Below are 23,540 nucleotides of genomic sequence, written 5' to 3'. Positions count from 1 at the left end.
ATGCTTTCAGTGAGTTCTGAAACACTGACACCAACAAAGGAAATGAAGCCTAACACGCGGACAACAACAAAGGCGAGGTGATCCAACATGTTAGTTTCATGGTGCGGAAAGTGCGCACTTTCTGAAGCGTAACATCTTTTCCAAATGGTTGTTTGTTTGTTTCTTTGGCAGAGTCCTTTCCCTTTTTTCCAACAATGGAAAAATAAAAAAATAAAAAAATGTCTTCAGGTAAAAGCAGTGGGTTTCTCCACGTCAGACGAGGACATTTGCGCAAGTGTCGAGTCACAGCTCGTCTGGTTCAAGTTTGTTTTGTGCTCAACTGTGGCCGTCTGGAAAGAAAAATAAAAGCAGGGATTGCGCTCCTCCTCTCTGCGAGGCGGCGCCGTCAGACTCCCCGAAGATCACCGGGACGACATGCGACCGCCTTCAAAGTAAAAGCCGTGAACACAACACTTAGTGTGGGGGAAACAAACATGATATCAAACTACAAGTTACTGATATATATAATTGGACTAAGGCAGCCTGTATCTGTTGCCCTCCTATCCTGCTTTTGCAGGATCATTCTGTAGCCACTGCTTTTGTGTAAATTAACTTAAACTGGTGTAATATGAATACATTTTAAATACATGTGTTATTCTGTTTGTATATATATATATATATAATACTGCTATTGTAGATTATTTACTGTTGTATTACTGTTTTACTGTTTATTTATATTACCTTTTTATTTATTTGTATTTACTATGTGTCTTTTGCTGCTGTAATCCTGCAATTTCCCCACTGCGGAACTAATAAAGGATTATCTTATCTTATCTTAAGTGATTGTACAACAGTATTGCACTTAAGTGCAATTTTGAGGTATTTATACTTGTATTTAAGAAACGGATCATAATACTTCTTCCCCCACAGATTTTTGGATCATTGTATTGGTGCATTAAATAACATATAATAATGATTGTTGTACTTAAATAATGCAGTTGGTAGGTGGAGCTCATTTTAACTGTCTCATGCACTTCTGTGTGGTTTATTAGACGGCATATAAAATAAGATAAGATCAAATAAGATATTCCTTTATTAGTGCCGCAGTGGGGGAATTGCAGGATTACAGCAGCAGACAGGTAAAGTTCACACAAGAGACATTTAGTAAATAAAATAAATGTCAAGTAATAATATAAATAAACAGTGAAACAGTAGTAAAATCAGTAAATAACCCAGAATAGCAGTATTACATATACAGACAGAATACACATGTATTTAAAAATGCATTTATATTTCACCAGTTGAAATGATTAAAGTGACCAAAGTGATTAAAGTGTTTTTGTGGTCTACTGCAAGCTAAGTTTAATCTATAACAGTGCAACATATTTTATATCTTTATGGAAAGTAACTATCGCAAAAGCAGAAATAAATGAATGTGAAATGCAACAAGATGACAGTGTTGGAAAGTGCTCCGACAGCCTAAAATGCTGCATCAAGTATCGATGAGTACTATGCTAGTACTAGTATTTCTGATCTGTACTGGAACCCTCATAAACAGACATTTTTTGTGATTTTACATTGAAGGCCAAGACACCGCTTCCTGTCTGCAGTCACACCTCGTGTTCAGCTTCACGCGGCTCTGCGTGGGCCCGTCAGGTGGCACGTGACGTCAGTCCCAGTAACACCAGCGGGCTGGCTGCTGGCAGCAGGACACCAGTCCACTCTATGATATGCAAAGCCCTCCATGTTTGGCGCTTTGTGTTGCATTCACTTTGCCATGAAAACGAAGAAGAAGAAATAAAACGCACGAGGAACGCTGCTCACACGGTTTATTGAACAATTTAACACACATCGGAGGACAAACAGAAGATACACTGCATTAGAAACATTCAAATAGGCAATAAAAAGACACACATTTACAAGCCAAAGTAAACAGGCTAAAGATAAACCTCTGAAACAGTCTTGCTCGTGGGTCGGGGGTCTGAAGGCCTGAAGCATTGCAGTGCACTGGATGTGACATACAACAACACACTGTGAGATTAGCGATAACAGGGCAGGCGAAAGAAAGGGCGTCCGTCAGTAAATATCTTCCCTTCCTCTGTGATACCACTCAGGGATTTGGGTGTGTATTTAATATTAATATTTATGGTTATGGTAAAGAGGACCCCTCGAAAAGGCGCCGGTAAATTCAAAACATCACACGCGAAAGATTTCTAGATTTAGGAAGGTATCTCATCAGATTGTGCTGAGAAAAGAGGAAAAACTGCAAACAACCAGGAAGACCACGGGACAGAAGAACTAAGGTGTCATGTGACAGTGAGACACCCAAAACGGAAAGAGCTTAAGCTGCAGCATGGGCCTTTGTTGTGACTGTCATATGATAGTAACATTGATTAAAAACGACCTCATTTAGTGACGCTTAACTTTTTGAGGTGCACTGCCTTAGAAACATTAAGAAACACAACTCAAGAAATGATTCATGCTACCGTAAAGCTGCACACTTTGACTTCCACACGAGGCGTAAACCGCTTTTGATTATAACCTAGACTAGACTATTTTAGCCGTGTGTTTTGAAACTGGATAGCTTGAGCGCTTCCCCTATCTGAATCTACGTCACGGCTATACATCCCTCAGCTCCCGCCGTGAAGTGGAAAACTTTACGCCGCTTCTCCCTCCTTCCTTCCTTCCTTCCCTCTCTTTTATCTGCAACCCTCCAGTTGCCTCACGCGGCCACAAACTGTCAGTTTTCAACCCGTTTGTCTTTAAACTAGTTCTCTGTGTCAACTGACAGGCAGAGAAAGTAGGTTATCTGTCACATTCATCTCCAAAGCCACGGGGTGTGTGTGTGTGTGTGTGTGTGTGTGTGTGTGTGTGTGTGTGTGTGTGTGTGTGTGTGTGTGTGTGTGTGCACTGCAGAAACATCTGACTGTTTTTTCCGCATAACAAAGCCAGCTGAGGCTGATCTAATATTGCTGTGCTGTGGAGAACTTTAACTAACCAGATGGTGAATGATTACGATAGTTGCATTGTACATGGTACGGCTCACGTAGCCCCAATGTGTGTGTGTCCGTGTGTGTGTGTGTGTGTGTGTGTGTGTGTGTGTGTGTGGTTGGCGGGAGGAGGGGCGGGGTTGGGGTCAACACAGTGCAACAGAGAGCACTCTTTGGGAAGCAAAGCCACTGAGACATTCAAGAACATGGTGGTGCATTGTTAGCGAGTCGGCCGTATAAGTATGTGTGTGTTGTTAAGTGTTTGGGTCGGTTAGCCGCTCTCCCACACAGCCGCAGGCCTCGTCTTGGGCAGCGAATCACTGCTGGCTGACCCCCATCTGCTGGTGGTCCGGCCCCGGTTCCCCCTCCATGTCAGCGTGGTAATGCTCGAAGCTGTCGTCCTCGATGTCGGGCAGACCCAGCAGCTAACGGGGAGAAGGAGAAGGTTGTAACATGAAGACGTGTGTGTGTTTAAAACACAAGTTCATTCACTTTAATGATGCCTTGTTTATCGGCGAAACATTCAGTAGCAGGTAGAACATGATCTACAGCCTTGTATTCATGATTAAACTCTATTCTCCTCAACATACTGCACATCCAGTAGTGGAATATTTATACTTTTCGCTCCGCTAGAACTTTAGTTACGAGATACTTGGCAGATTCTTAATATCAATACAAAATACAGTCAACTAATATATTAAATATGTATTTGCCCCACAGTGTGGAGTATAATTTGATGATTAGACTTTTGTATTTTTACTTCATTTTTAATACCACTCCCTTAAAATACCCTTAACTAATCCTTTCTTTACCCCTGAAAACACATGAAAGATCTTAAAGGGGTAATCCGACCTTTTGGAAAATGTGCATATTGGCTTTCTTATAATACATTAATATAAATTACATTTGACAATCCATTCATTTCTTCGTAAATTATTATTTTAAGATGCCCATGCCTGATTTCATGGAATTTTTAGGGTAAAAGAAAAACAAGGTACACAATTTCATAGTGATATTACACAGTGCACCAAGTACCACATAGTATATATCTTTTTAAAGATATTTAATTATTGTGGTTTTCATTCTTATTCCTATTTACCAAAAAAAAAGCTTGTGAGAGAAAGTGTCAAGCAAATCAGCTCTTAAATCTGTGGTTCCATGAAAATAAAAGTACTAGCAAAAATATTCTCAGAATTCATAAAAGATAACCTGCCTCGAATCAAGTTCTATATCCTGCTTTTGTTTTGTAACAGTTTCCAATAAGCAAGGCACCATTCAAATGTCATAACTCTGGGTGGAGTTTGACATGTTTTGTTCAAACCGGAGAGAACAGAATGTATCAGGGTTGTAACCGACCCAAAAAACTGTGAGCCGGGGTCACCGGGCTGCGGTTTGGCCGCAGTGTGTGAAAAATAAAAAACAGTGTGTTCCCTTACAGGCCTGAAGGATGTGAAGACCTTCTCCAGCACCTCCAGCAGGGTCTTCTTCCCGCAGGAGGAGATGTAGTCCTGGGCCAGCTGCAGGAAGGGAAGGCAGTCCTCACTCTCGCTCCACACGTGCTGCAGACAAAAACAACACATGAGGAAAGTCGGCTTCATCCCAAACATGTCATGGCGAAAACATTAACGAGTCAAACCAAGTTGTGTGCAAATTGACCGAACGTCACTGAAAGAAATACATGGATTCAGCTTGTGCATGAAGGGAAAGAGTGTACTTTTTTATTCAAAATAAACTATTGCCATGTGACGCTTCCTCCACCAGCGATGCTTCATGGGGCTGAATGTAGGGAAGCATTGCAGGAAGTAACCAATATGTAAAGCTGGGTCAGGGGCAACACAACTAGAAGAAAGCAATTAAACTAGATAAAGAGATATTTTTCACTTTACTTGCAGCACAAAGGAGAAAACTACAAACAGTGGGGATTCTTTACAGTAACATACGTCAAGGTTCTCAATGTGTACCCTCTCAAAGTGTAGGAAAATTATAATAATAGTTTCTGAATAAATCACAAAAAAGGATAAGAAATACATTCTTAAAACCAGACTGCTACATAATCTGTTATCTACATACTAAATATGGATCTACATACAGATATTTCTTCATGCATCATTGCCTGTTCACTCTGAATCCGGTGCTAAATGCCCCCAAACCAATGGCTAATAATTAATTCATTTTTACACAATATTAGTTACGGGAGAATGTTGGTGTCATATACTGATGCAGTTCCACCTGCAAGTGTGAGACAACCCACTTTGTGTTTCAGGCCTCTCTTTGTGCGCCTCTTTGTAGAGTGTAAGCCTCCTTTGTTACGCCCATTAGATGAACATCCACTCACACATGTGCTGTAAAACACACTGATCTTTTGCTACACTTCTAGTAAAGATATCTCTTCCTTTCTGATCACAAAGCCGGTCTCGTCTGAGGGCGGAGCTGCTGAGGACTTACGTCAGAAATGCTGCTGATGGCCAATAAAACTGCATTACGCAACAATGAATCGTATTTCCTCCTCAGATATTAGATTTCCAGACAGATTAAATGAGATTAGATCGATCTTTTTTATAACATGTGATATATAATAGGGAAGAAAAAACAAGAATAATATAATTATAATAAAATAATAGAAATATACAGAGAGCGAAATAAACAAAATAAATACATGTGATATGTTTGAAAAGGAGAAACACATGTCTTTAATTTAAATAATGAACTAATCATATTGCACAACAATACAAAAACAAGTGTCACAGTCCCAAAAGAGACAAGGACTCATCCTCCTTAAAAACACATGTTCATACATTTTCCTCAACTCAATTGTCTTTTTACTTTGCTTGATTTCCTCATCCAACCCATTCCATTCATTCACCCCACAACTGGATTTAATGAAGCTCTTCTGCGTGTTTTCATACATTTTCCTCTAAGGTGATAACCCACCTCTCTGTCTGAGAACATGTTGCTTAAAAGTGGATTAATTTATTGCTTTCTACATAATTTGTGAATAAATCAACCAAGTTTCCCCCTTTTAAAAGCTGCATATAAAACACATCTGCTTGTGATAACGGCTGTTGGAGCAATATACCGCCTCACTTACTTTTAGTGTTGCTTAATTGGAGTCAAAGGGCTGAACCGTTACAGATAATGTATTAATGCAGTTAGGTGCCAAGTGAGGTGACGAGGAGGAAAAAAGCAGCAGGTGTGAAACAAAAGCAGGTGATCTAAATGTGGCTTTGCCGTTAACGTCTGGGTTAGTTTAACTAAAAAACTTTGAGTGTGATGTTTGAGTTGATTATTTTAAGAAATCATTTGGGATTAATGGAATTCCAGTTCAAGATTTCAGGAGTTATATTCTGAACAGTATTTCATACCATTCATTTGGGGTAAATGAATCATTCAAAAATGTTAATTAAATGTAACATATGCACAGATTCTAACCTTATAAACCATCCCTTAATTTACACCTTTGAATAGATGTAACATTTCAATTAAGGTGAAGAGTCAGGGGTTCATGCCAAACATGAGGATAATGGACGACTAAATTATTATTTTGATTAATGTTTTAATAAAACCCTTGAACATAATCACGTAATGAAAGCCATTCCTAATGTATGAATGTATTACAATGCATTAGTCCATCCATTAATCATCCCCAATCACCTACAATGTACCAACACCTTCATGAGAGAGTTTCAGGCGTCACGTGACTCAACGTGGATCAGTATTGTATTCACTGGGTCGCAGACGGGGATTATATGGAGCCCTCCGGCTCTCGCGGCTCATGGGGCGGTTGTTCCAGCTTGACACTGATGGATGGACTCTCACGTGAGGGTGTGTGTGTGTGTGTGTGTGTGTGTGTGTGTGTGTGTGCCTCTGCTGCGTCGGCAAAACCTCCATCTTTGAAAGCCACAAAGAGAACCAGAACCTGACCGCTGCTGTTGTTCAGCTGCTGTACTGCATCACCGACCTGGAAGACTGACAACCACCAAAAGTCCCCCTGAGGGGAATCACAGAGCTGCAAACAGCAACGTGCAGCTGTGCTCCTCCTCACAGCGCCCTCCAGCGGAGAGAGAGAGAGAGAGAGGGAGAGAGAGAGAGAGAGAGAGAGAGAGAGAGAGAGAGAGAGAGAGAGAGACGACCTGCTGATAGAAGTATTGATGGAGGAAGAGAATCTAAGTCTCAAGGGTCCAACAGAGAGACAGAGTTATTCTGGACAGAGCACTGTGGCGGGTGTGTGTGTGTGTGTGTGTGTGTGTGTGTGTGTGTGTGTGTGTGTGTGTGTGTGTGTGTGTGTGTGTGTGTGTCAGTACTGGTTGCAGCAGCAGCATGCATTAGATTGAAGGAGATAAAGTGAGACAAGAAGGATGGGAGGTGAAGAATGAAGCTGGTGGTGAGACAACTAAACACATGATGCACCTATAGGTGTTATCTAACCCTCTGCTGTGGTCTCTCTCTCTCCCTCTCTCTCTCTCTCTCTCTCTCTCTCCACGGCACGGTCGGTGTGACGTAATGTGTGACCGGCTGAGCAGACGCCTCGGCTCCGGGGTCGCCTCCTCCTGCTCCCTGTGACTGCAGGAGGAGGCAGCAGGGCGGGTCTGTTCTCAGGAGCTCCAGGGCTCACACCACTGCACCACGCTGGAATAGGATACAGCCGGTGCAGCTGCCAGCGAAGACATCATCGATATTGTAATATGAGATTAGATATTCTGTTTGATGTTGTTTGGCACAAGTGTTGTCTTTTCCTGGTTTTAAGGCTTCAGTATACAACAATCATTACATCCACATTACTGATAATTATTTATACAAAATCTCATTGTAGATGTTTTTTTTAAAGCTGGTTCAACCAGCCCACGATATCATCACAATATCACGTATTTTTGTTTGAAATATTGTGATCTTTTATTTTCCACACCTCGCCCAGCCCTTCACTGAGCTCATATCCTCCGAATTGATTTTCTGTGTTTTGGGGACTTTAACAATTCAATGAGTTCATGTTCAATAATTAATGGACAGAAAGACTCACATGGCGTTTCTTTAAGGCCGACTCTGATTTCGCTATGTGGCTGTTTTAAGGGGAAACACATTAAATAAACTTAAAACATTTACATTTGTTAACTTTATTTTGTCTCGGCAAACATTTCTTTTACAAGGTTTCACTAATGATTTGGATTATGTATCACAGCAGAGACCTGTCAATAATTCCTTCAAAAATAAATATCTGGAAATGTGTCCCTTGGTAATTATTTACTCTATGTTTTCAGAACTGAACTTCTCTAAACAAATAGATCCGTCGTGTATTCACCTTGGAGAGAATTATCTACTCACTACAGTCTGATGTAAAAAAACTAAGTTTGAGCTTTTTGACAGTAGGAGGCCTAAAAGAATATAATGCAAATTAAATTGGAAGAGAAAAGCAGCAATTGTCACTTATTTCTTCTTTCCCAACATCAAGTTCTTCATTAGAACATAAGCGGCCTTCTTTCTGTCCCTAATGCAACATAATGTTCTGCAGAGCTTTTATTTTGAAATCCACAGGCCTCGTGTTTTTATAACCTGGCCGGCTTGATGTTGCTGTGGTTCAGCGGGTTATCGCAGTTGATTATGATGGAGGGAAAAAAAAACACCATCGACAGAGAAGGGTGGGAGGCTGGTGGGTGGGGTGGGCACCCAAACTGAAATGACATCATCCCTCCACTCCACCCAAAAGGCCCTCCTCCCCGACGTCTATGAGCCGGGACCAAGAAGGACAACCCCACCTCCAGCCTACCCTCGACACACCTACACAAACACACACACGCACACGCGCGCGCGCGCACACGCAAGCGCGAGAGAGCCTCAAAAGGCCCCCCGCAAGAAGCTCTACTTACGAAACTGTCGGTGCCGCCGGGACACAGAACGTAGAAGGAGACGCCGGGCTCTGCGTAAAAGTCGAGCCGCCTCTCGTCGTCCTCCTCGGCGAAGATGAGGTCGAACGGGTTCCCGGAGCACCACTTCTCCGCCGCCTCCACCAGAAGCTTGAACTCCATCCTCTCCTGTTATCCGGTCCGCGGTGTCCCTGGCTCCGGAGCTTGGTCTCGGTCTCTCTGGCCGTCGCCGGCGATGATGCTCAAGACACAAAAAAACAGCTGATCGGACAGCAGCATCAGCAGCCTCCACTACCGCATCTCCTCTGGCGCAACCGTCTGCACGGCCCGGGAATAGAGATGACAGTGTTGGTGCATAGAACCGACCCGGGGTCTGGTTGCTCATCCGCTCCCTCAAAGCCCCATTCCTCTCTTACTCCCCACGTTATGAAATCAGCCCGTCGGTCGCATGCATGCATACGCAGGAGGACGCTGGGAGAGAAAAAACGCGATGACGAACAAGGGGAGCCGGGCAGCCGTCCATATCTGCGGCGCTGCAGCCTATAGGCCCGCTGCCACCGGCGCGCACTGTGGCGCTGTTCTAACGTTTGTCCCGGGGATTTGACATTATGCATATCCAGAAGAATCATAGGAATATTATGCAGACATGTATGCACTGCTGTGTGTGTGTGTGTGTGTGTGTGTGTGTGTGTGTGTGTGTGTGTGTGAAGAACACTCGCGTTATCATTAACTAATAGATGAGAACGAAATACAGATACTACCGTATCGGTTTAAAAACATTAATAAAGTTTAGATTAATATAGTTTCACTGATAGACTATTTCCCCCCAAATCCCAAATTGAAAAAATTGAAAATGTCTAGTGGTTGACCTTAGACCTTATGCTAAGAATGTTTTTGTTTGTATATGTTTTGTCAAACTTTTCCATGGTCTGCAATACACTCTCCTGTTCAGATAATATATATATATATATATATATATATATATATATATATATATATATATATATATATATATATATATATATATATATAGTAATCAATAATATTGCTGTCCAAAAACCTTGTCACTTAATTAACAGCAATACATAACTAATTAAACCAGGAGTTACAGCTTTAAAGTTTTCCTTTTCCAAATACATAAACTTTCATTCTAAATTATTTATAGAAGTATCACTTGACCTGAGCTCTAAAACAACCTTTAATGACCTCCCACTGATGATACTGGAAACCAGTGGTTTAATTAGACATGACAGTGTTTACAGGAATGCCTCCAGGCTGACCCGCCCTGCTCAGGGGTCCCCGCCACCAGAGGGCGCGTGAAACCAGCGCACCATCCCACTGGCGCGGAGTCAAGTTCTCCTCCAGAAGCTTCAACAAGACCGGAACATGTGAGGCGTGTGTCCTGCCAAAATAAAAGCGTAATTTGGGTGGAATGTGGATGATTTGGGGTGGAAAAAAACGTGTCATATAATTGTAATCAAGTACATTCAACTTGGAAACCATTATCTAAATATTAGTTGTTTTAGTACTAGTACACGGCAAATAAAATAAAATATATAAAGTATAAAGTATTTGGATTATTTCACTGTTCTATTACTGTTTTACTGTTTACTTATATTTATATTACTTTTTTATTTGTATTTGACTGTCTCTTGTGTGCACTTTACCTGTCTGCTGCTGTAATCCTGCAATTTCCCCACTGCTTGATTAATAAAGGAATATCTTATTTTATCTTATCTTAAGTAATTCAACAAATGGAAGAAAATAAATGTGGGAACATGAAAATAAGCTAAAACAGTCAAAACAAACAAACACTAAGATGCAGAGACTAGTGACAAAATAAAATAAATACAAAAATAAAGCGTCATGATGAATCAAAGTCCAAAATTGTGTTTGGATATACCTGAGGATACTCTGGCAATGACCATAATCTATATACAACAATAACTTTAGATATCTCCAACATCATCTTGAAAAGGGTTGTTTGCCATGGCATCATCATATTACACATTAATAACTACAGTCTGCCCACTTTTTGATATAAAAGTGCTGCTACGCTTAATAGTCTTTTATTTTGAAAGTGTTCACCAGAAGTAGTCGCGTGGATCATTATAGTGACTTTATGACTTTCTTCTCCACAGTTGTTCTGCTGATCCCCGAGGCTGTGCTCTCCTCCACAGTGCGTGCGTCGGATCTCCCAGCGGCCAGACGCGCTCCTCGGTCTGCAGACAGCAGACTCCTCTCCTCGGTCTGCAGACAGCAGACTCCTCTCCTCCTCTAAAAGCACTGAAACCTTTCAAAAAGCAGAAGCCTGAAGCATGCAGCGGACTGTGAGTAGAGGTTAGAGAGGACGGACGCCTCTGCCTGCTGTCCAGCACCACGGGGTCGCGCTTTTGTTTGCAGTGAAGAACCACATTTTCTTTCACCCCAAAAAGAAAAAAAACATCAGATATCCTGAAAATGGATCCTTTACAAAATGGGAATAATTGTGTGGAGGACTCGCAGTGTGCCGATGAGGAAGAAGAAGAAGAAGAAGAAGAAGAAGAAGAAGAAGAAGAAGAAGAAGAAGAAGAAGAAGAAGAAGAAGAGGAGGGAGAAGTGGATCCAAGAATCCAGGTGGGGGTTTTAAAAATTAAATCCAGATGTGGCCACCAAGTGAAAGTGACATTAAGACAGAAATATGAAGCCCGGTGAAAGTCAGTGTGGAATATTGTGTCAACCTCACATTCAGTGCATATATATTATAGTGTTTTAAGTATATATACACACACACATACATACATACATACATACATACATACATACATACATACATACATACATACATACATACACACAAACATGTACACACACATATACATACTTAAAGCCAGGTCAATGTGAAATACTACTTTATATTAACGCAACAACTAGTGTTTCACGCAACTTAAGTTATTATTTACTGAATGTGTCAACTGTGCATAATATTTAGTGGAATCTTAAATAAATAGAAATTCATGTATTTGTGCCTTTAACGCACAAACACTCACTTTCCATGACCGCCATGTTTTCTGTAAACAGGGAGAACTGGAGAAGTTGAACCAGTCCACAGATGACATCAACCGCTGGGAGAGCGAGCTGGAGGTAAGGCGACTGTCATGATCATCAGTGTGTGTGTGTGTGTGTGTGTGTGTGTGTGTCCATGCTGGGGTAAACACTCCCAGTCATGGCTGAGCTAAAACACCCGTCTCGAGGAGCCATTAAGTCTCACTGTCACACTCAAAATCTCACTCTAAACAAGAGAGAAATTCAGGAATCTGTCCGGCAGCGAGGTCATCACATAGAAACGGTTTCCACGGAAAGTCTCGTGAAGATGGACATTTTATAAATGTGGGAAGCTGCTTCTGAGGGAAAATGTGGAAAAACTGAAGCAGCGGCCGTCACTCCTCCTTAATAGCATACAACCAGAGGCGTAGCTGGGATCGGAATGTTAAATATAATATTTTAAAGGCACATTATGGAGCAATCCCAATCCCAAGTGCTTTCCTTGTGCCCTTTAAAAACATATTTAACATTTTTCTGTTTCTTGCTACACAAGGAAGCCAGAAAGATGGATGGGAGAAGTGCTTTTTTAGTTTTCTTACAGCGCTCGCTTGGTTTTAATCGCTTACTAGAAAGGTTGCTGTTCAGCTAAAGTCAAAACATTCCAGAGGCAGGCCATGTTTTTCTTTTCCTCAGAGTAGGCCTCTTCTGTTTCTCATTAAACCTTCACTCACTTCCCAATGCCACAAGGAAGCTGCAGAAATACATGTAACAGCAGACAAAGGGAGAGATTTATATACACACGTCTCAATGTTGGTACCATTGTTATATTTAGTTTTTCAGCAAAATTCTGGATACTTCTTATTGTTCCAGCTCATGTTTACCCATCTGATGTGAAGGCTTTAATGGCTGTTTGCCTTTTTTTAAGGGGGGGGGAACTGGAAATATTTTTGAAGTCACAGTTGTGTCACCGATATAAAAACACACACAAGCAAGCAAACAAAAAAGACAGAAGGCGATTCATGGCGAGGCAAAATGAAAGTCGGGGAGCTGAAGAATGTGGGCCGGCTGCAGGCTGCTTCCCTGCAGAGTCTGGAGTTGATTAAGGACCGAGTACAGTAGATTCAGAGGATTCAGGGAAAGCTGAGGCACGGAGGTTAAATCCATGAGGTAAACAAACCTCTGGCATGACGAGTGAGTTACATCCCCTACAATATACACACATACGTGACCAATAGCTTACAGAACATGCTTCCCAGCCTGCATGCTGCGTCAACATCTCATTGCAGGAACAGGAAGTCAGGAAACGTAACCATGTCACAGGAAGTGCGCTTCCTGCGACGCCCTCTCCCTTTTCCCGTCTTTTTTCCCCGTCTCTTATATTCTGCGCCGCTGCCTTTAAAACTCTCCTCCTCGTGAATTGCAACACATGTAGACGCACACTCAGTCACCCTGCCATGTGGATTAGAGGATGACAGACGTCTCCCATGAATAACAGGCCTACTGTCCCCGTGCCACCTGAGGCTTTACGCCAAAGAAATGCACACACACACACACACAAACACACACAGACAGATGTTGCCAATTTCGCAATAACAGTTCTCACAAGATGATTTAACCACCGAAGAATGTACGCTCACCAACCCAGAGTGAGACACGGCTGCACTGTATCTCACTGCAGGCGCGTGTGTCCGGCTTCATGGGTTAGTGGTGACTTGAATTAGAGGAGCTGCTTTTGGAGGCGCCAGGCTAAATTGATCAAGGCCAGCAGGACAGCACACGCCGCAGGGCGAGCCGACTTTAAACATTAAAGACTTACACACGCTATAAAATCATTGTTGAAAATGTGACAAGTTTCTGAGCACAGTACTGAATTGTGGAGTTTGAGAATAGCGTATGACGTGTGAGGATTTTCAGCGGCACAATTTTATAATACACACTATTTAGCATTAGTAAAGCATGAGGAAACACTTAATTCATCATTTATAACGCATTATTCCAACATGAACACTGATTAGTAACTCATTATTATGCAACTCATAAACACAGTTATAAATGTTTTATTCGTGATTAATAAGCTTGACTATTATGGGTTTCATGATTGGGTTTTCATACTTTATAAATGATGGATTCCCCATTTGTAAATTAAGACATATATATATTGCAAACCAATTATTAAGTGTTTACTCATGCTTTACTAATGCTAAATAGTGTGTAGTTATTATAAAGGGCTACCAAAATAAGAATATCCACTGAAATTGTTCAAATATGAAGAATGTTGATAGCATTTCTTCAGATGAATTTATGAAGTGTTTAGAAACATTGTTGACATTTTGTAAACAATCACCTCATATTTGGGTTCTATATTGTCACAGCCACTTTCTTAACTGTAGTGAACTTATTTCCCATGAAAGTTGCATAAAACTGATAATGTTTAAAAAAAAATACCATTAATTTCAGCATCGGTTTTTACAGTTATCATTGACCACACAATGAGGGGTGAATAAATAAAGAGATCAATAAACAATACATTCTATAGGAAAAATATTAATTGTGTGTGTGTGTGTGTGTGTGTGTGTGTGTGTGTGTGTGTGTGTGTGTGTGTGTAGGACTGCCGTCAGCGGTTTCGCGCGGTGCTGGTAGAGGCAACGATGAAGCTGGACGAGCAGGTGAAGAGGATCGGACGAGCTGTGGACGACTCCAAACCGTACTGGGAGGCCCGCAAAATAGCAAAACAGGTAGACACAGACACACACATGCACACACACACAGAGACACAGACAACCACACACACAGCTGGAGTAACTGAGGTCAGCAGACAGTGAGTGTGAGGGCAGGCTTAAGAGGATTACCGATGAGAAGTTTAAGGAGCTCAGCTTATATCTACTTAAAGGGAGCACAGCCATGTGATGCCTATTTTTAAACACAGTCGCACCTCTGTGTCCTAAGCTAGTGTCACACACACACACACACACACACACACACACACACAGTGTGGAAGAGGAATTGAGCTGCACTGAAACTGCTAGTCTTGCTATTTTTGTCATAATCTGCGTTGCAGGTAGATGAAAGCAGGTGTTGAGTGTGCTGTTCCCCCTGCGCTCGCTCGTGTCCTTCACTGTTGAAGCGCTCCGGCCGCTGGAGGCTGCGATCTGATTGGGCAGCACCAGAAATTAAGAGTCAAGCGCACCCCTCTTCTCAGCCAAAAAGGAAGAAGCTTCTGAGTCATTAATCAGAAGGCCGGCATTTGTGTCATCGCTGAGCTCTCAAACTGAAATAGATTGTGTGTGTGTGTGTGTGTGTGTGTGTGTGTGTGTGTGTGTGTGTGTGTGTGTGTGTGTGTGTGTGTGTGTGTGTGTGTGTCTCTGTTGCTATATGACAAACTACCTGCCTTTCAGTTACGCGTGAGAGTCTGGGATTACTGGGAGGTTTTGCATTTTGATGGGACCTGCTTTCAAGTGAAAAGATCCAAAGCCTTCCTTGGCTTTGTGTGTCCTTGCGTGCGTGTGCATGTGCGTGTGCGTGTGCATGTGTGTCTATATGACTAGGGGGATTAAGCAGAGCAAAGCCCATGAATCCCTCAGGTTAAACTGGCGAATTGGCTGGTCATGATTTATGGATGAATATTTCATATTTAATACATGACCTACTTTTGAAAGGGATTCATACACTTAGCCTCACTGACCTCACCAGAACGCACACACACACACACACACACACACACAGTCTCAGCCCCCAACCCCCCCATGTTTATACTCCTACATTCCACCAAACTGGGGTGCTGTGTATAGGAATTTGCCTCTGCCGTCCCATCTTTTGTCCTTTTTTACCAGCATTGTCTTCAGCACCACTGTCTGCCTGTCTGCCTGTCTGCCTGCCTGTCTGCCTGTCTGCCTGCCTGTCTGCCTGTCTGCCTGTCTGCCTGCCTGTCTCCTGTACCCCTCTCTCCACGTCCTCACCCTCCATCTCTCACCTCCAGAAAATAATAATAGTAGTAATTGTGTTCAATTTCAAGACAAAGGCGTCCGACAGGATGCTAGTGTCCGACATGTGACTAAAAACATCACGTGCACGGCCATGTCGTGTATTTGCGAGGCGGACAGCGTGTCACGGTATTGCAGAACAAAGCCATCGTCAGATATTGTGGGCTCTGTGACATCAACTTCATCAACAATGCTTGCCATTTGCAAGCCGTCACCGCGCTCAGCCGGCTTCTGCGCCACAAAGATAACGGAAGATTGTGTCCTCCACCTTTAATGCATGTTACTCACAGAGACTCAGAGTCACTGCCTCTGTGAGTAACATGCATCACGATGAGTGAACAGCAACCCGGCATGAGAAAGGAAGCGTGCTGCTGCTCTGTCCAGGAAGTCCCGTGAAGGACGCTCACTTCTGGGTGACTTTTTTTTTATCTCCAACTTGACAAAAGCCATTGATGGATGGTGTTAAAGCCTCAGTTGCTTCTCTACCCCCTGCTCTTGGTATCTCCTCATCAAATATCCATCATCGCCCTTCTGTTTTCCCCGCACCCCCTCTCTTCTCCGAGCCTGGGAAATGGGTCATGATGGGGGAACAAAGAGGACGGGTCAGTCAAACCAACAGATAACGCGCAAAGGGCAACTGCTATCTTCCCACTCCCTTCTCCTCCCTCACCTTCTCGAAGGGACCTTGTCAAACCGTGAAATGTTACCCAATCATTCAAGATATCGCAACAACAGCGACACAAAAGATGCCCGCGTTTGGATTTCTACATTTTGCGCGAGGCGGCGCAGATCGGCGCTTGTTTACGTCACTGTTGGAGCCTTTATCTTAAACATGGCCGACAGAATCAGGGGGTCATGTCACAGGTTAATGTAGCAGAAAGCCAGGGAAGGCCGTGAGAAACAGTGTGACAGCTGAGAGAACTAAACTTTTGGGAGTTGATAAAGCCGTTTGATGTGAAATGTGTCGCTCATAATGCACTTCCCCTTAACTCTATGGCCATTTTAGCATGTTTAAGCACAATATTTCGCTTTTACGTCACACAATTTTACCGTTTTATGGTGTTTTCACAACTGTAGTTTGGTGATGTGTGCAGAGCCCAGAGGTGGACATAGCTCAAACTGATACACTCATATTATATATTTGATACAGTATAATGTGTCAAATTCCTAACATTTCTGTTGTTTAATGCACACCAAGTATAGGCATATAATTACGAAACTGTTTCGAAAATAAAGCACCGATTAGCAATTTAAGGTATAGAGGAAATAATTTAACTGATAACTATTTGTTTGGACTATTTCGTTGCAGCTTGGGTCAAGTTTTCTTTCCCGTCATCTTTTGCTTTTGAGAAAATACATCTGGATTTGAAACAATCCATGTTTAAAACTGTAGAAATATACAGTTTTAACATTGATAGATGGCTTATTTTCATAGTTACAAATGGCCATTCAGCTGCAACAATAGCAAACAATAATCCATTCAAAATGCTCAAGGATAGAACGTTGTGGACATTGTATTATCCAGTCAAATCAGTTAAAACAGAAAAGTGGATTTACAGGGTGTGAACAACACGCACAATAACTGATTTCCCTTCAGCTTGAAGGGAAATGTGTCCCATTAAACTGTTGCTCTGTACAAAATGTTCACTAACCCTATAAAGCATTTAAAGGACCCGAGGAAGCGTAACAGTGGGACACTGTTGCATAATCTCTCAGATGCATGTAAAATGATAGCCAAGAGTAGAGCAGCTCACAGATGTCTGCAGTACTTGTCTACTTTAAACCATTTCACCTTCTTAAACGGAAGATCTGCAAGATGTGAAAAAAATTGGTATTGTTGGTTTATTTTCATGCCTTCAATATAATACTTTCACCAGAAAGTTAAAGTTAAGGTGCAGAGTTTTGTTATACCAAGATAATCCTAATTAAATGTACAAATCGCTCAGTTTTCTTCATCATTCCTCATCTTTTCTTTCTTCTGTAACTGCTTAGTATTCGGCCAACACATTGACCTTTAGTCAGTCTGAGTGGAGAGAGTGGCTCCAAATATATCCAGCATGATGGGATGAATCCTCCCATTGACTTGGACTGTGGGCAGGAAAAGCCCACTAAGAGTGTGACAGATTTTCTTAGGGACAAAGCTCCTGTTTGTCCATTGGATGAAGGCAGGGTTGTCTTTCTGTGCGTGTGTGTCTGTGTGCGATCTCTATGGCTGTCATAATGAATCAACCGTGGTTCTTCTAGGGGAAATATAGGTCATAAGACACACAGAAAGCAGCACTCCTACTACGTGAGAACAAAGCCTGGTAGAAATTAGTGTCAAATGAATGTCAAAATGCTATTTTTAGGCAGGAACCTGTGGCTACTAACTGCCTTCACACATGATGTCATTAGGGCTATAACCGATCCCTCTCTTTGATCTCAAGGCCCAGGTTGAAGCCCAAAAGGCCACTCAGGAGTTCCAGCGGGCGGTTGAGATCCTGCGGGCGGCCAAGGAGACCATCGCCCTGGCCGAGGAGAGGCTGCTGGAGGAGGACAGCCGCCAGTTTGACTCCGCCTGGCAGGAAATGCTCAACCATGCCACAAAGAGGGTATGAACACGATGCAAGACGGCTGAAACAAACTGAAAAAGTCTGTGCGCGAGGGTTGATGTCCAGACTGAAGCTGGTGAAAGTGAAACTATGATAACACTGAAATGTTCTCGCTTTCGTTTGAATAAACGCCTCTCGGTTGTTTCAGGTCATGGAGGCCGAGCAGGAGAGAACGCGCAGCGAGGCCGAACACAAGAAAACAGCAGCCAACTACAACTCCTGTATCGGCCACATGAGGCAGTTGGAGAAGAAACTCAAACGCACCATCAACAAATCCAGGTCTGTGCCTTTGTCTCGGCTCTGAATGTCTCTTTTCCCCCCTGCTTGGGCCTCGCTCCGTGTGAGAAAGCAGCGCTAATTTGATGTCATCTGATGCAGTCCAGATGTTTCATTTGTTGGTTGTGCAGAGTCGGGGTGTGTTCCATTTGTAAGAGCCAAGGAATGTGACTGCTCACAGACGAGTGTTATTCCTCCAGTGACAGCTGGCACAGTTTCTGCCTCTCTCTCAGTTTTTCCTTCTTTTTTTTCTCCCCCTGTAGGCCGTATTTTGAACTGAAAGCCAAGTATTATCTACAGCTTGAGGTATGTATGTTATCGTGCTTTTCAACAATTTAAAGTTTGAGCAAAAACAGTTCCAAGCACTGGAGTTTATACATTATTGATAACATTTGTAATAACTTTCCATCAAGCAGCATCATTGTTCAAAGTTTTAATATGTCAAATACTTTGGTTTACAACCAAATACCATTAAAACTAATGATGGCTTAGTGAGCAACTGTTAGCATGCTGACATGCTAAACTGAGAAGGTGAACATCTTAAACATTATAAAAGATGCTCTAAAACTAAGATAAAGCATTACAAGCTCCGCCAATATTTTTGAAATGGTAGAGATAGATAGATACTTAATTATTAATCCTGCAAGGGGAAATTGTTTTGTTAGAGCAGCATTTACACATACAAGTAAAGCAATATTAAATGCACAATACATACAAAACAATTGAATGAAATTGTTTAACAAAACAATGGTGCATAGATATAACCAAACAAACAATGTAACAGTGTTATAGTTGAGTGATTGATTTGGCCAGAGGTGATTTATTATATCGTCTTATAGCAGTGAGCAGGAATGATCTCCTGCATCTGTCCTTGTGACAGCGGAGCTGGATGAGTCTGTGGGGAAAAATATACACTTCCTGTCTTTTTACTAGACGTTGTCATGACGTGTTCGTCTCCTCCACTATGTTGGGAAGTGTTATATTTGCAGAAATATATTTTGATATAGATCTTGACTATGGAGCAAAAGAATCAAGTCATATTCTGTATTCAGGTTCAGTTCAGGTTCAGTTCTCCCATTGAGGTCAATAGACTCAGGACCTGCCACAAGTGTCCTGAAGGGCAGTGGAGAAACCCACTTGACACAGAAGCTGCATTTAGCTCAGAAGTAGCATCGTCCCGCCTCACAGGGCCGTATGACTGCAGACTCTTAGTCGTGTTCACTTAAGGAAAGCACTATATAAAGACTGTATACATATAAAGCTCACTAAACTAGGGGCCACTGTATCAAAATGTAAATATCAGAATCAGAATCAGCTTTATTGGCCGTGTGCGTTTACACATACATGGAATTTGCCTTCGGTTTCACATAGCTCTCATTGCACATACATATTAAATACAAGTATAAAAAATACATTAAAGACAGCAGAGTAGTGCAAGTATAGTGCATATGTTCATATGTAAACAGTTTGACCAAGACGGTGTGTTTACTAAAATAAAAACAATCTGTTTAAATCCTCTTAGCAACTCAAGCGTCTTGTGGATGAGCGTCAGGCCAAACTCGTGGTCGCTAAAGCCGACTACCGCACAGCATTACGCAACCTAGAGAGCATCTCCGAGGAGATCCACGCCCAGCGCCGCTCCCTCGCCATGGGTGCCAGGGAACAGGGCGTCGGCGCGGAGGGAGGCGGGCCCGACGAGGACATCGCCGGCTTCACGATGGAGTCAGACGGTCTGTCGAGTGAGTACGACTCCACGCGTCCTCCCCATTCGTCCCCATTTAGTTAGTTGTGTTGTTGCATCCGTGTGTCTGCATGTTTAATGTGCATCCGTGTGTGTGTTTCAGTGGTGTCCGTATCAATCGATGAAGAGGGCAGTCACAGTAGCAGCTCAGAGGAGGAGACCGACACTCACTCCACCTCCTCCCCCCGAGCCGTGCCCTCCTCTTCATCCTCCTCCTCCTCCTCCCAACCTTCCACCTCTGCCTCCACCCCCGCGGACATGCCCTGCCCTGAGCCCCCTCCCTCCTCTTCCTCCTCCTCTTTCTCCTCCTCGCTCTACACCCCCTGCTCGTGCCTCTCCTCCTCGCCCTCCATCCTCTCTTCCTCCGGTCCGGGTGGGCAGGAGTTAGCGAGCCCCTGCAGCCCTCATGACCCAGACTCAGGGTGGGGTTCTCGGCATGCCTCGCCTCTCCTGGGCCCTCGCAGCCAGTGCAGCGGAGCTTCTTCTCCGGACTGCGACCAGGAGAGAGGTGTGTGTTTATCACATCAGTGTGTACATGTGTGTTGACCTCTGATGTGATGCTTCATCCATCCTGTGTTAAAATTGTTTTCTATTTTTGTAGCTTTAAAAGCTTTTCAACCTTTAGTTTTTTGATAAGCTTTTTCTTTCTGAGTGTTCGACTAGAAGATCATTACATATATCATACCAATTTCATGTTCCAAGTGTGTTAAGGACAAAGCTGGAGTAATGGTATGGTTAGCATAGCTAGCTTAGCATGAAGACTGAGGGGAAACCACTAGCCTGGCTTTGCTAAACATTCAGAAATATGCCTACCAGCACATCTGAAGCTCACTAATTAATACTAATTACTTACAGATCTTGGTAGATGCATTTTTTATACTTTGAGAAGAGCCAGGCTAGCAGTTTTCCCCTCGATTTCACGAACTTGTGCAATGCTGGACTAACCAGGTCCAACTCCAAGTAACACAAACATGATTGATATCAATATTCTGGTCTCACCGTGGAAAAGAAAGCACTTTTTCAATGTCAAATGCAGTGAAATGTCTTGTTCATAAATATTGTTCATATCAGTTATCAATGCTACATGTCTGGCATTATAAGTGGGTTTGAGTATCTTTATTGAAAATTAGATTTAGAAGTTGATAAATTATTCAGTAAAAAGTAAAAAAAATAATCATGGTCGAAGTTTTAGTACGTAAGACCATGTGAGACTTCTATGATAAAATTAAATAACTTACACAGTATATTTGCTTAAAGCATTAGCAATAAAATATGTGTCCAATATGGTATTTTCCATATTATATTTATGTCAACCAATATTGTGCACTCCAACTATTCTAAATTATTCTATTTATTCTGTCCCTTGGGAAGATGAAAAAGTAAAGGTCTACTCCCAATTTCACTGAGAAACATTTTTTATTGTGCAGAAAACAGAATCCTGTTCACCACGCTAGAGGCGGACGGCATTAAGGATATGTTGGCTTTGCAGTAAAGTTCAGTGTCCGTCAGCAAAGAAACTGGTGTGTCATTGGTTCACTTTCACGTTGCACATTTACTCACTGCGTGTCCTCTTTCTGTGCGTCGCAGGTGACCGAGCAGAGGGAGCGGAGACGGCGCTAGCAGCCGGTTTGAACAAGCTAACCTTGACTGTCGCTCAAAAGCAAGAAGAGGACTCCGGAGATGTCATTAACCCCGAAATATCCGCTCCCAGCTCAGCCACTACCACTCTGCTACTCAACAGTGTCTCATAAACTCATAAAGACTTGGAGCAGAGCAGGATGAGGACCTGCACAAACCAAGCTCAAGCCAACCTGACGTTGTGTCTCCGTATTGTCTTAACCTCCAATGGTGTCATATTAGACGGTGCTATAAGTAGTGTATTTGAACATCAGTACATCATTTAAGTAAGTTGTAAACCTGTTGTGTAAAATAAGAGCAGGGACAGGAGGATTCGCCTGTATTGGTACCATTAGTGCTAGCATTATTCAAAAGACTGCATTCCTCATAAATCTCATTTCTTGCTGTTGCAAAGTGGGTGTTTTGGATTTCACGTGCTCCGTCTATTTCGTGCCGTGAAATAATTAGCGTTGTACAGCATTATGGAAAAATATCTTTCCTTTTACGTTTTGTAGAAGCCTTCAAACTTCTCAAAAATGGTGTAACCCGTCTACAGCTTTGAAGTAATGTGTCAAAATTAATGTAAAAAAACATGTATTGACGTAAATATGCTACAGCTGGCAGTGGCACCGCCAAGAGATGTCAACAGTGAGCCTCTTCTTGGATCTGCATCTGCACACGAGGATCCAAATGGGACCAGACAAAGATGTTGAATGTTGGATCATTAGTGAGCTCCGCTTCTAGCTCCGAAATGTGAAGTTGAAATGTAGGAGGCAGAGACTGTTTTGGGGGAGTAATCGTCCGAGCTCTAAACACAAGAGACTCTCTTCAGACGGGACTGAACACAAGCGGTCGTCCGTTTGGATTTGTGAATGAGTGAGTGAGTGAATGTTGAGTGCAGATCATCATCTGAGGAGGTGGCGATTGAGCACATTTGAGTGTGCGTCTGTTGTGTTTTTGGGAAATGCTCAAATACTACCTGTAGGACAGATATTCTATATTTATACTCCTGTATTCTTGTATATGAACAGTGGTCTGTGGTTACTATTGTTATTGTTTAACAAAATAAGCAATAAATATGCTACTTAACAGATTATTTTGATATCAGTTCTCAACTATGTTTGTTCGCAAAAAAAGGTTAAAAAAAGGTTAAAGGTTGTAAATCTAAATACTGGTCATCAAAGCCTCTTTTGAAATAGGCAGAATTATACTTTTAAACTTATTATTATTATGTGGTATTAAAGATATGACGTTAGACAGATAAAGACAGACTGTCGGCCTGATTTTGAATCGGAGGCACTCTGATTGCAAGTTAAACATTTTCATTTATTAATTAAAAACCAAAATATGTTGGCTCAGTTGTCATTAAGGTGTAAAGTGTAATGACAACAGTTATCAAATTAAACATTTGTTCAGCAAAGAGAGTCCAGCGAATAAACATGTGTCCCAAAATGTTAAATTATTCCTCAATGTTCAATTAACAGATT

General features: G+C 42.3%; 2 protein-coding genes across 2 annotated transcripts; one reads left to right on the top strand and one right to left on the bottom strand.

Annotated features, from left to right (window-relative positions):
* Positions 1–1,793: 1,793 nt before the first annotated feature.
* mturn (maturin, neural progenitor differentiation regulator homolog (Xenopus)) lies at positions 1,794–9,159 on the bottom strand. The gene is made up of 3 exons (XM_079232105.1): positions 8,828–9,159; positions 4,406–4,528; positions 1,794–3,394 (listed from the first exon to the last, which is right to left on the bottom strand). Exons 1-3 carry the CDS (start codon positions 8,984–8,986, stop codon positions 3,287–3,289), a joined length of 390 nt encoding a protein of 129 aa, XP_079088231.1. The 5' UTR covers positions 8,987–9,159; the 3' UTR covers positions 1,794–3,286.
* Positions 9,160–10,987: 1,828 nt separating this feature from the next.
* Positions 10,988–23,329, top strand: LOC306748833 (SH3 domain-binding protein 5-like). The gene is made up of 9 exons (XM_079232058.1): positions 10,988–11,440; positions 11,885–11,947; positions 14,455–14,583; positions 18,255–18,419; positions 18,568–18,698; positions 18,959–19,001; positions 20,218–20,434; positions 20,540–20,944; positions 22,024–23,329. The coding sequence occupies exons 1-9, from the start codon at positions 11,285–11,287 to the stop codon at positions 22,185–22,187; spliced, it is 1,473 nt and encodes a 490-aa protein (XP_079088184.1). The 5' UTR covers positions 10,988–11,284; the 3' UTR covers positions 22,188–23,329.
* Positions 23,330–23,540: the final 211 nt, after the last annotated feature.

Source organism: Taurulus bubalis (genome assembly GCF_910589615.1).
Source record: "Taurulus bubalis genome assembly, chromosome: 16".
Taxonomy (NCBI): Eukaryota; Metazoa; Chordata; class Actinopteri; order Perciformes; family Cottidae; genus Taurulus; species Taurulus bubalis.
Note: the sequence above shows the minus strand (reverse complement) of the source record. Positions and strands in the feature narration are given on the sequence as shown.

What these genes read in the sequence shown, in the direction of transcription:
- mturn (XM_079232105.1), bottom strand. Translation starts at nt 8,986, where the DNA reads ATGGAGTTCAAGCTTCTGGTGGAGGCGGCGGAGAAGTGGTGCTCCGGG. An exon ending in CCGGCGGCACCGACAGTTTC is followed by an intron (nt 4,529 to 8,827) that starts GTAAGTAGAGCT and finishes TTTTGTCTGCAG; the next exon opens with CACGTGTGGAGCGAGAGTGA. An exon ending in TCTTCACATCCTTCAGGCCT is followed by an intron (nt 3,395 to 4,405) that starts GTAAGGGAACAC and finishes TCTCCCCGTTAG; the next exon opens with CTGCTGGGTCTGCCCGACAT.
- LOC306748833 (XM_079232058.1), top strand. Translation starts at nt 11,285, where the DNA reads ATGGATCCTTTACAAAATGGGAATAATTGTGTGGAGGACTCGCAGTGT. An exon ending in AAGTGGATCCAAGAATCCAG is followed by an intron (nt 11,441 to 11,884) that starts GTGGGGGTTTTA and finishes TTCTGTAAACAG; the next exon opens with GGAGAACTGGAGAAGTTGAA. An exon ending in GGAGTCAGACGGTCTGTCGA is followed by an intron (nt 20,435 to 20,539) that starts GTGAGTACGACT and finishes TGTGTGTTTCAG; the next exon opens with TGGTGTCCGTATCAATCGAT.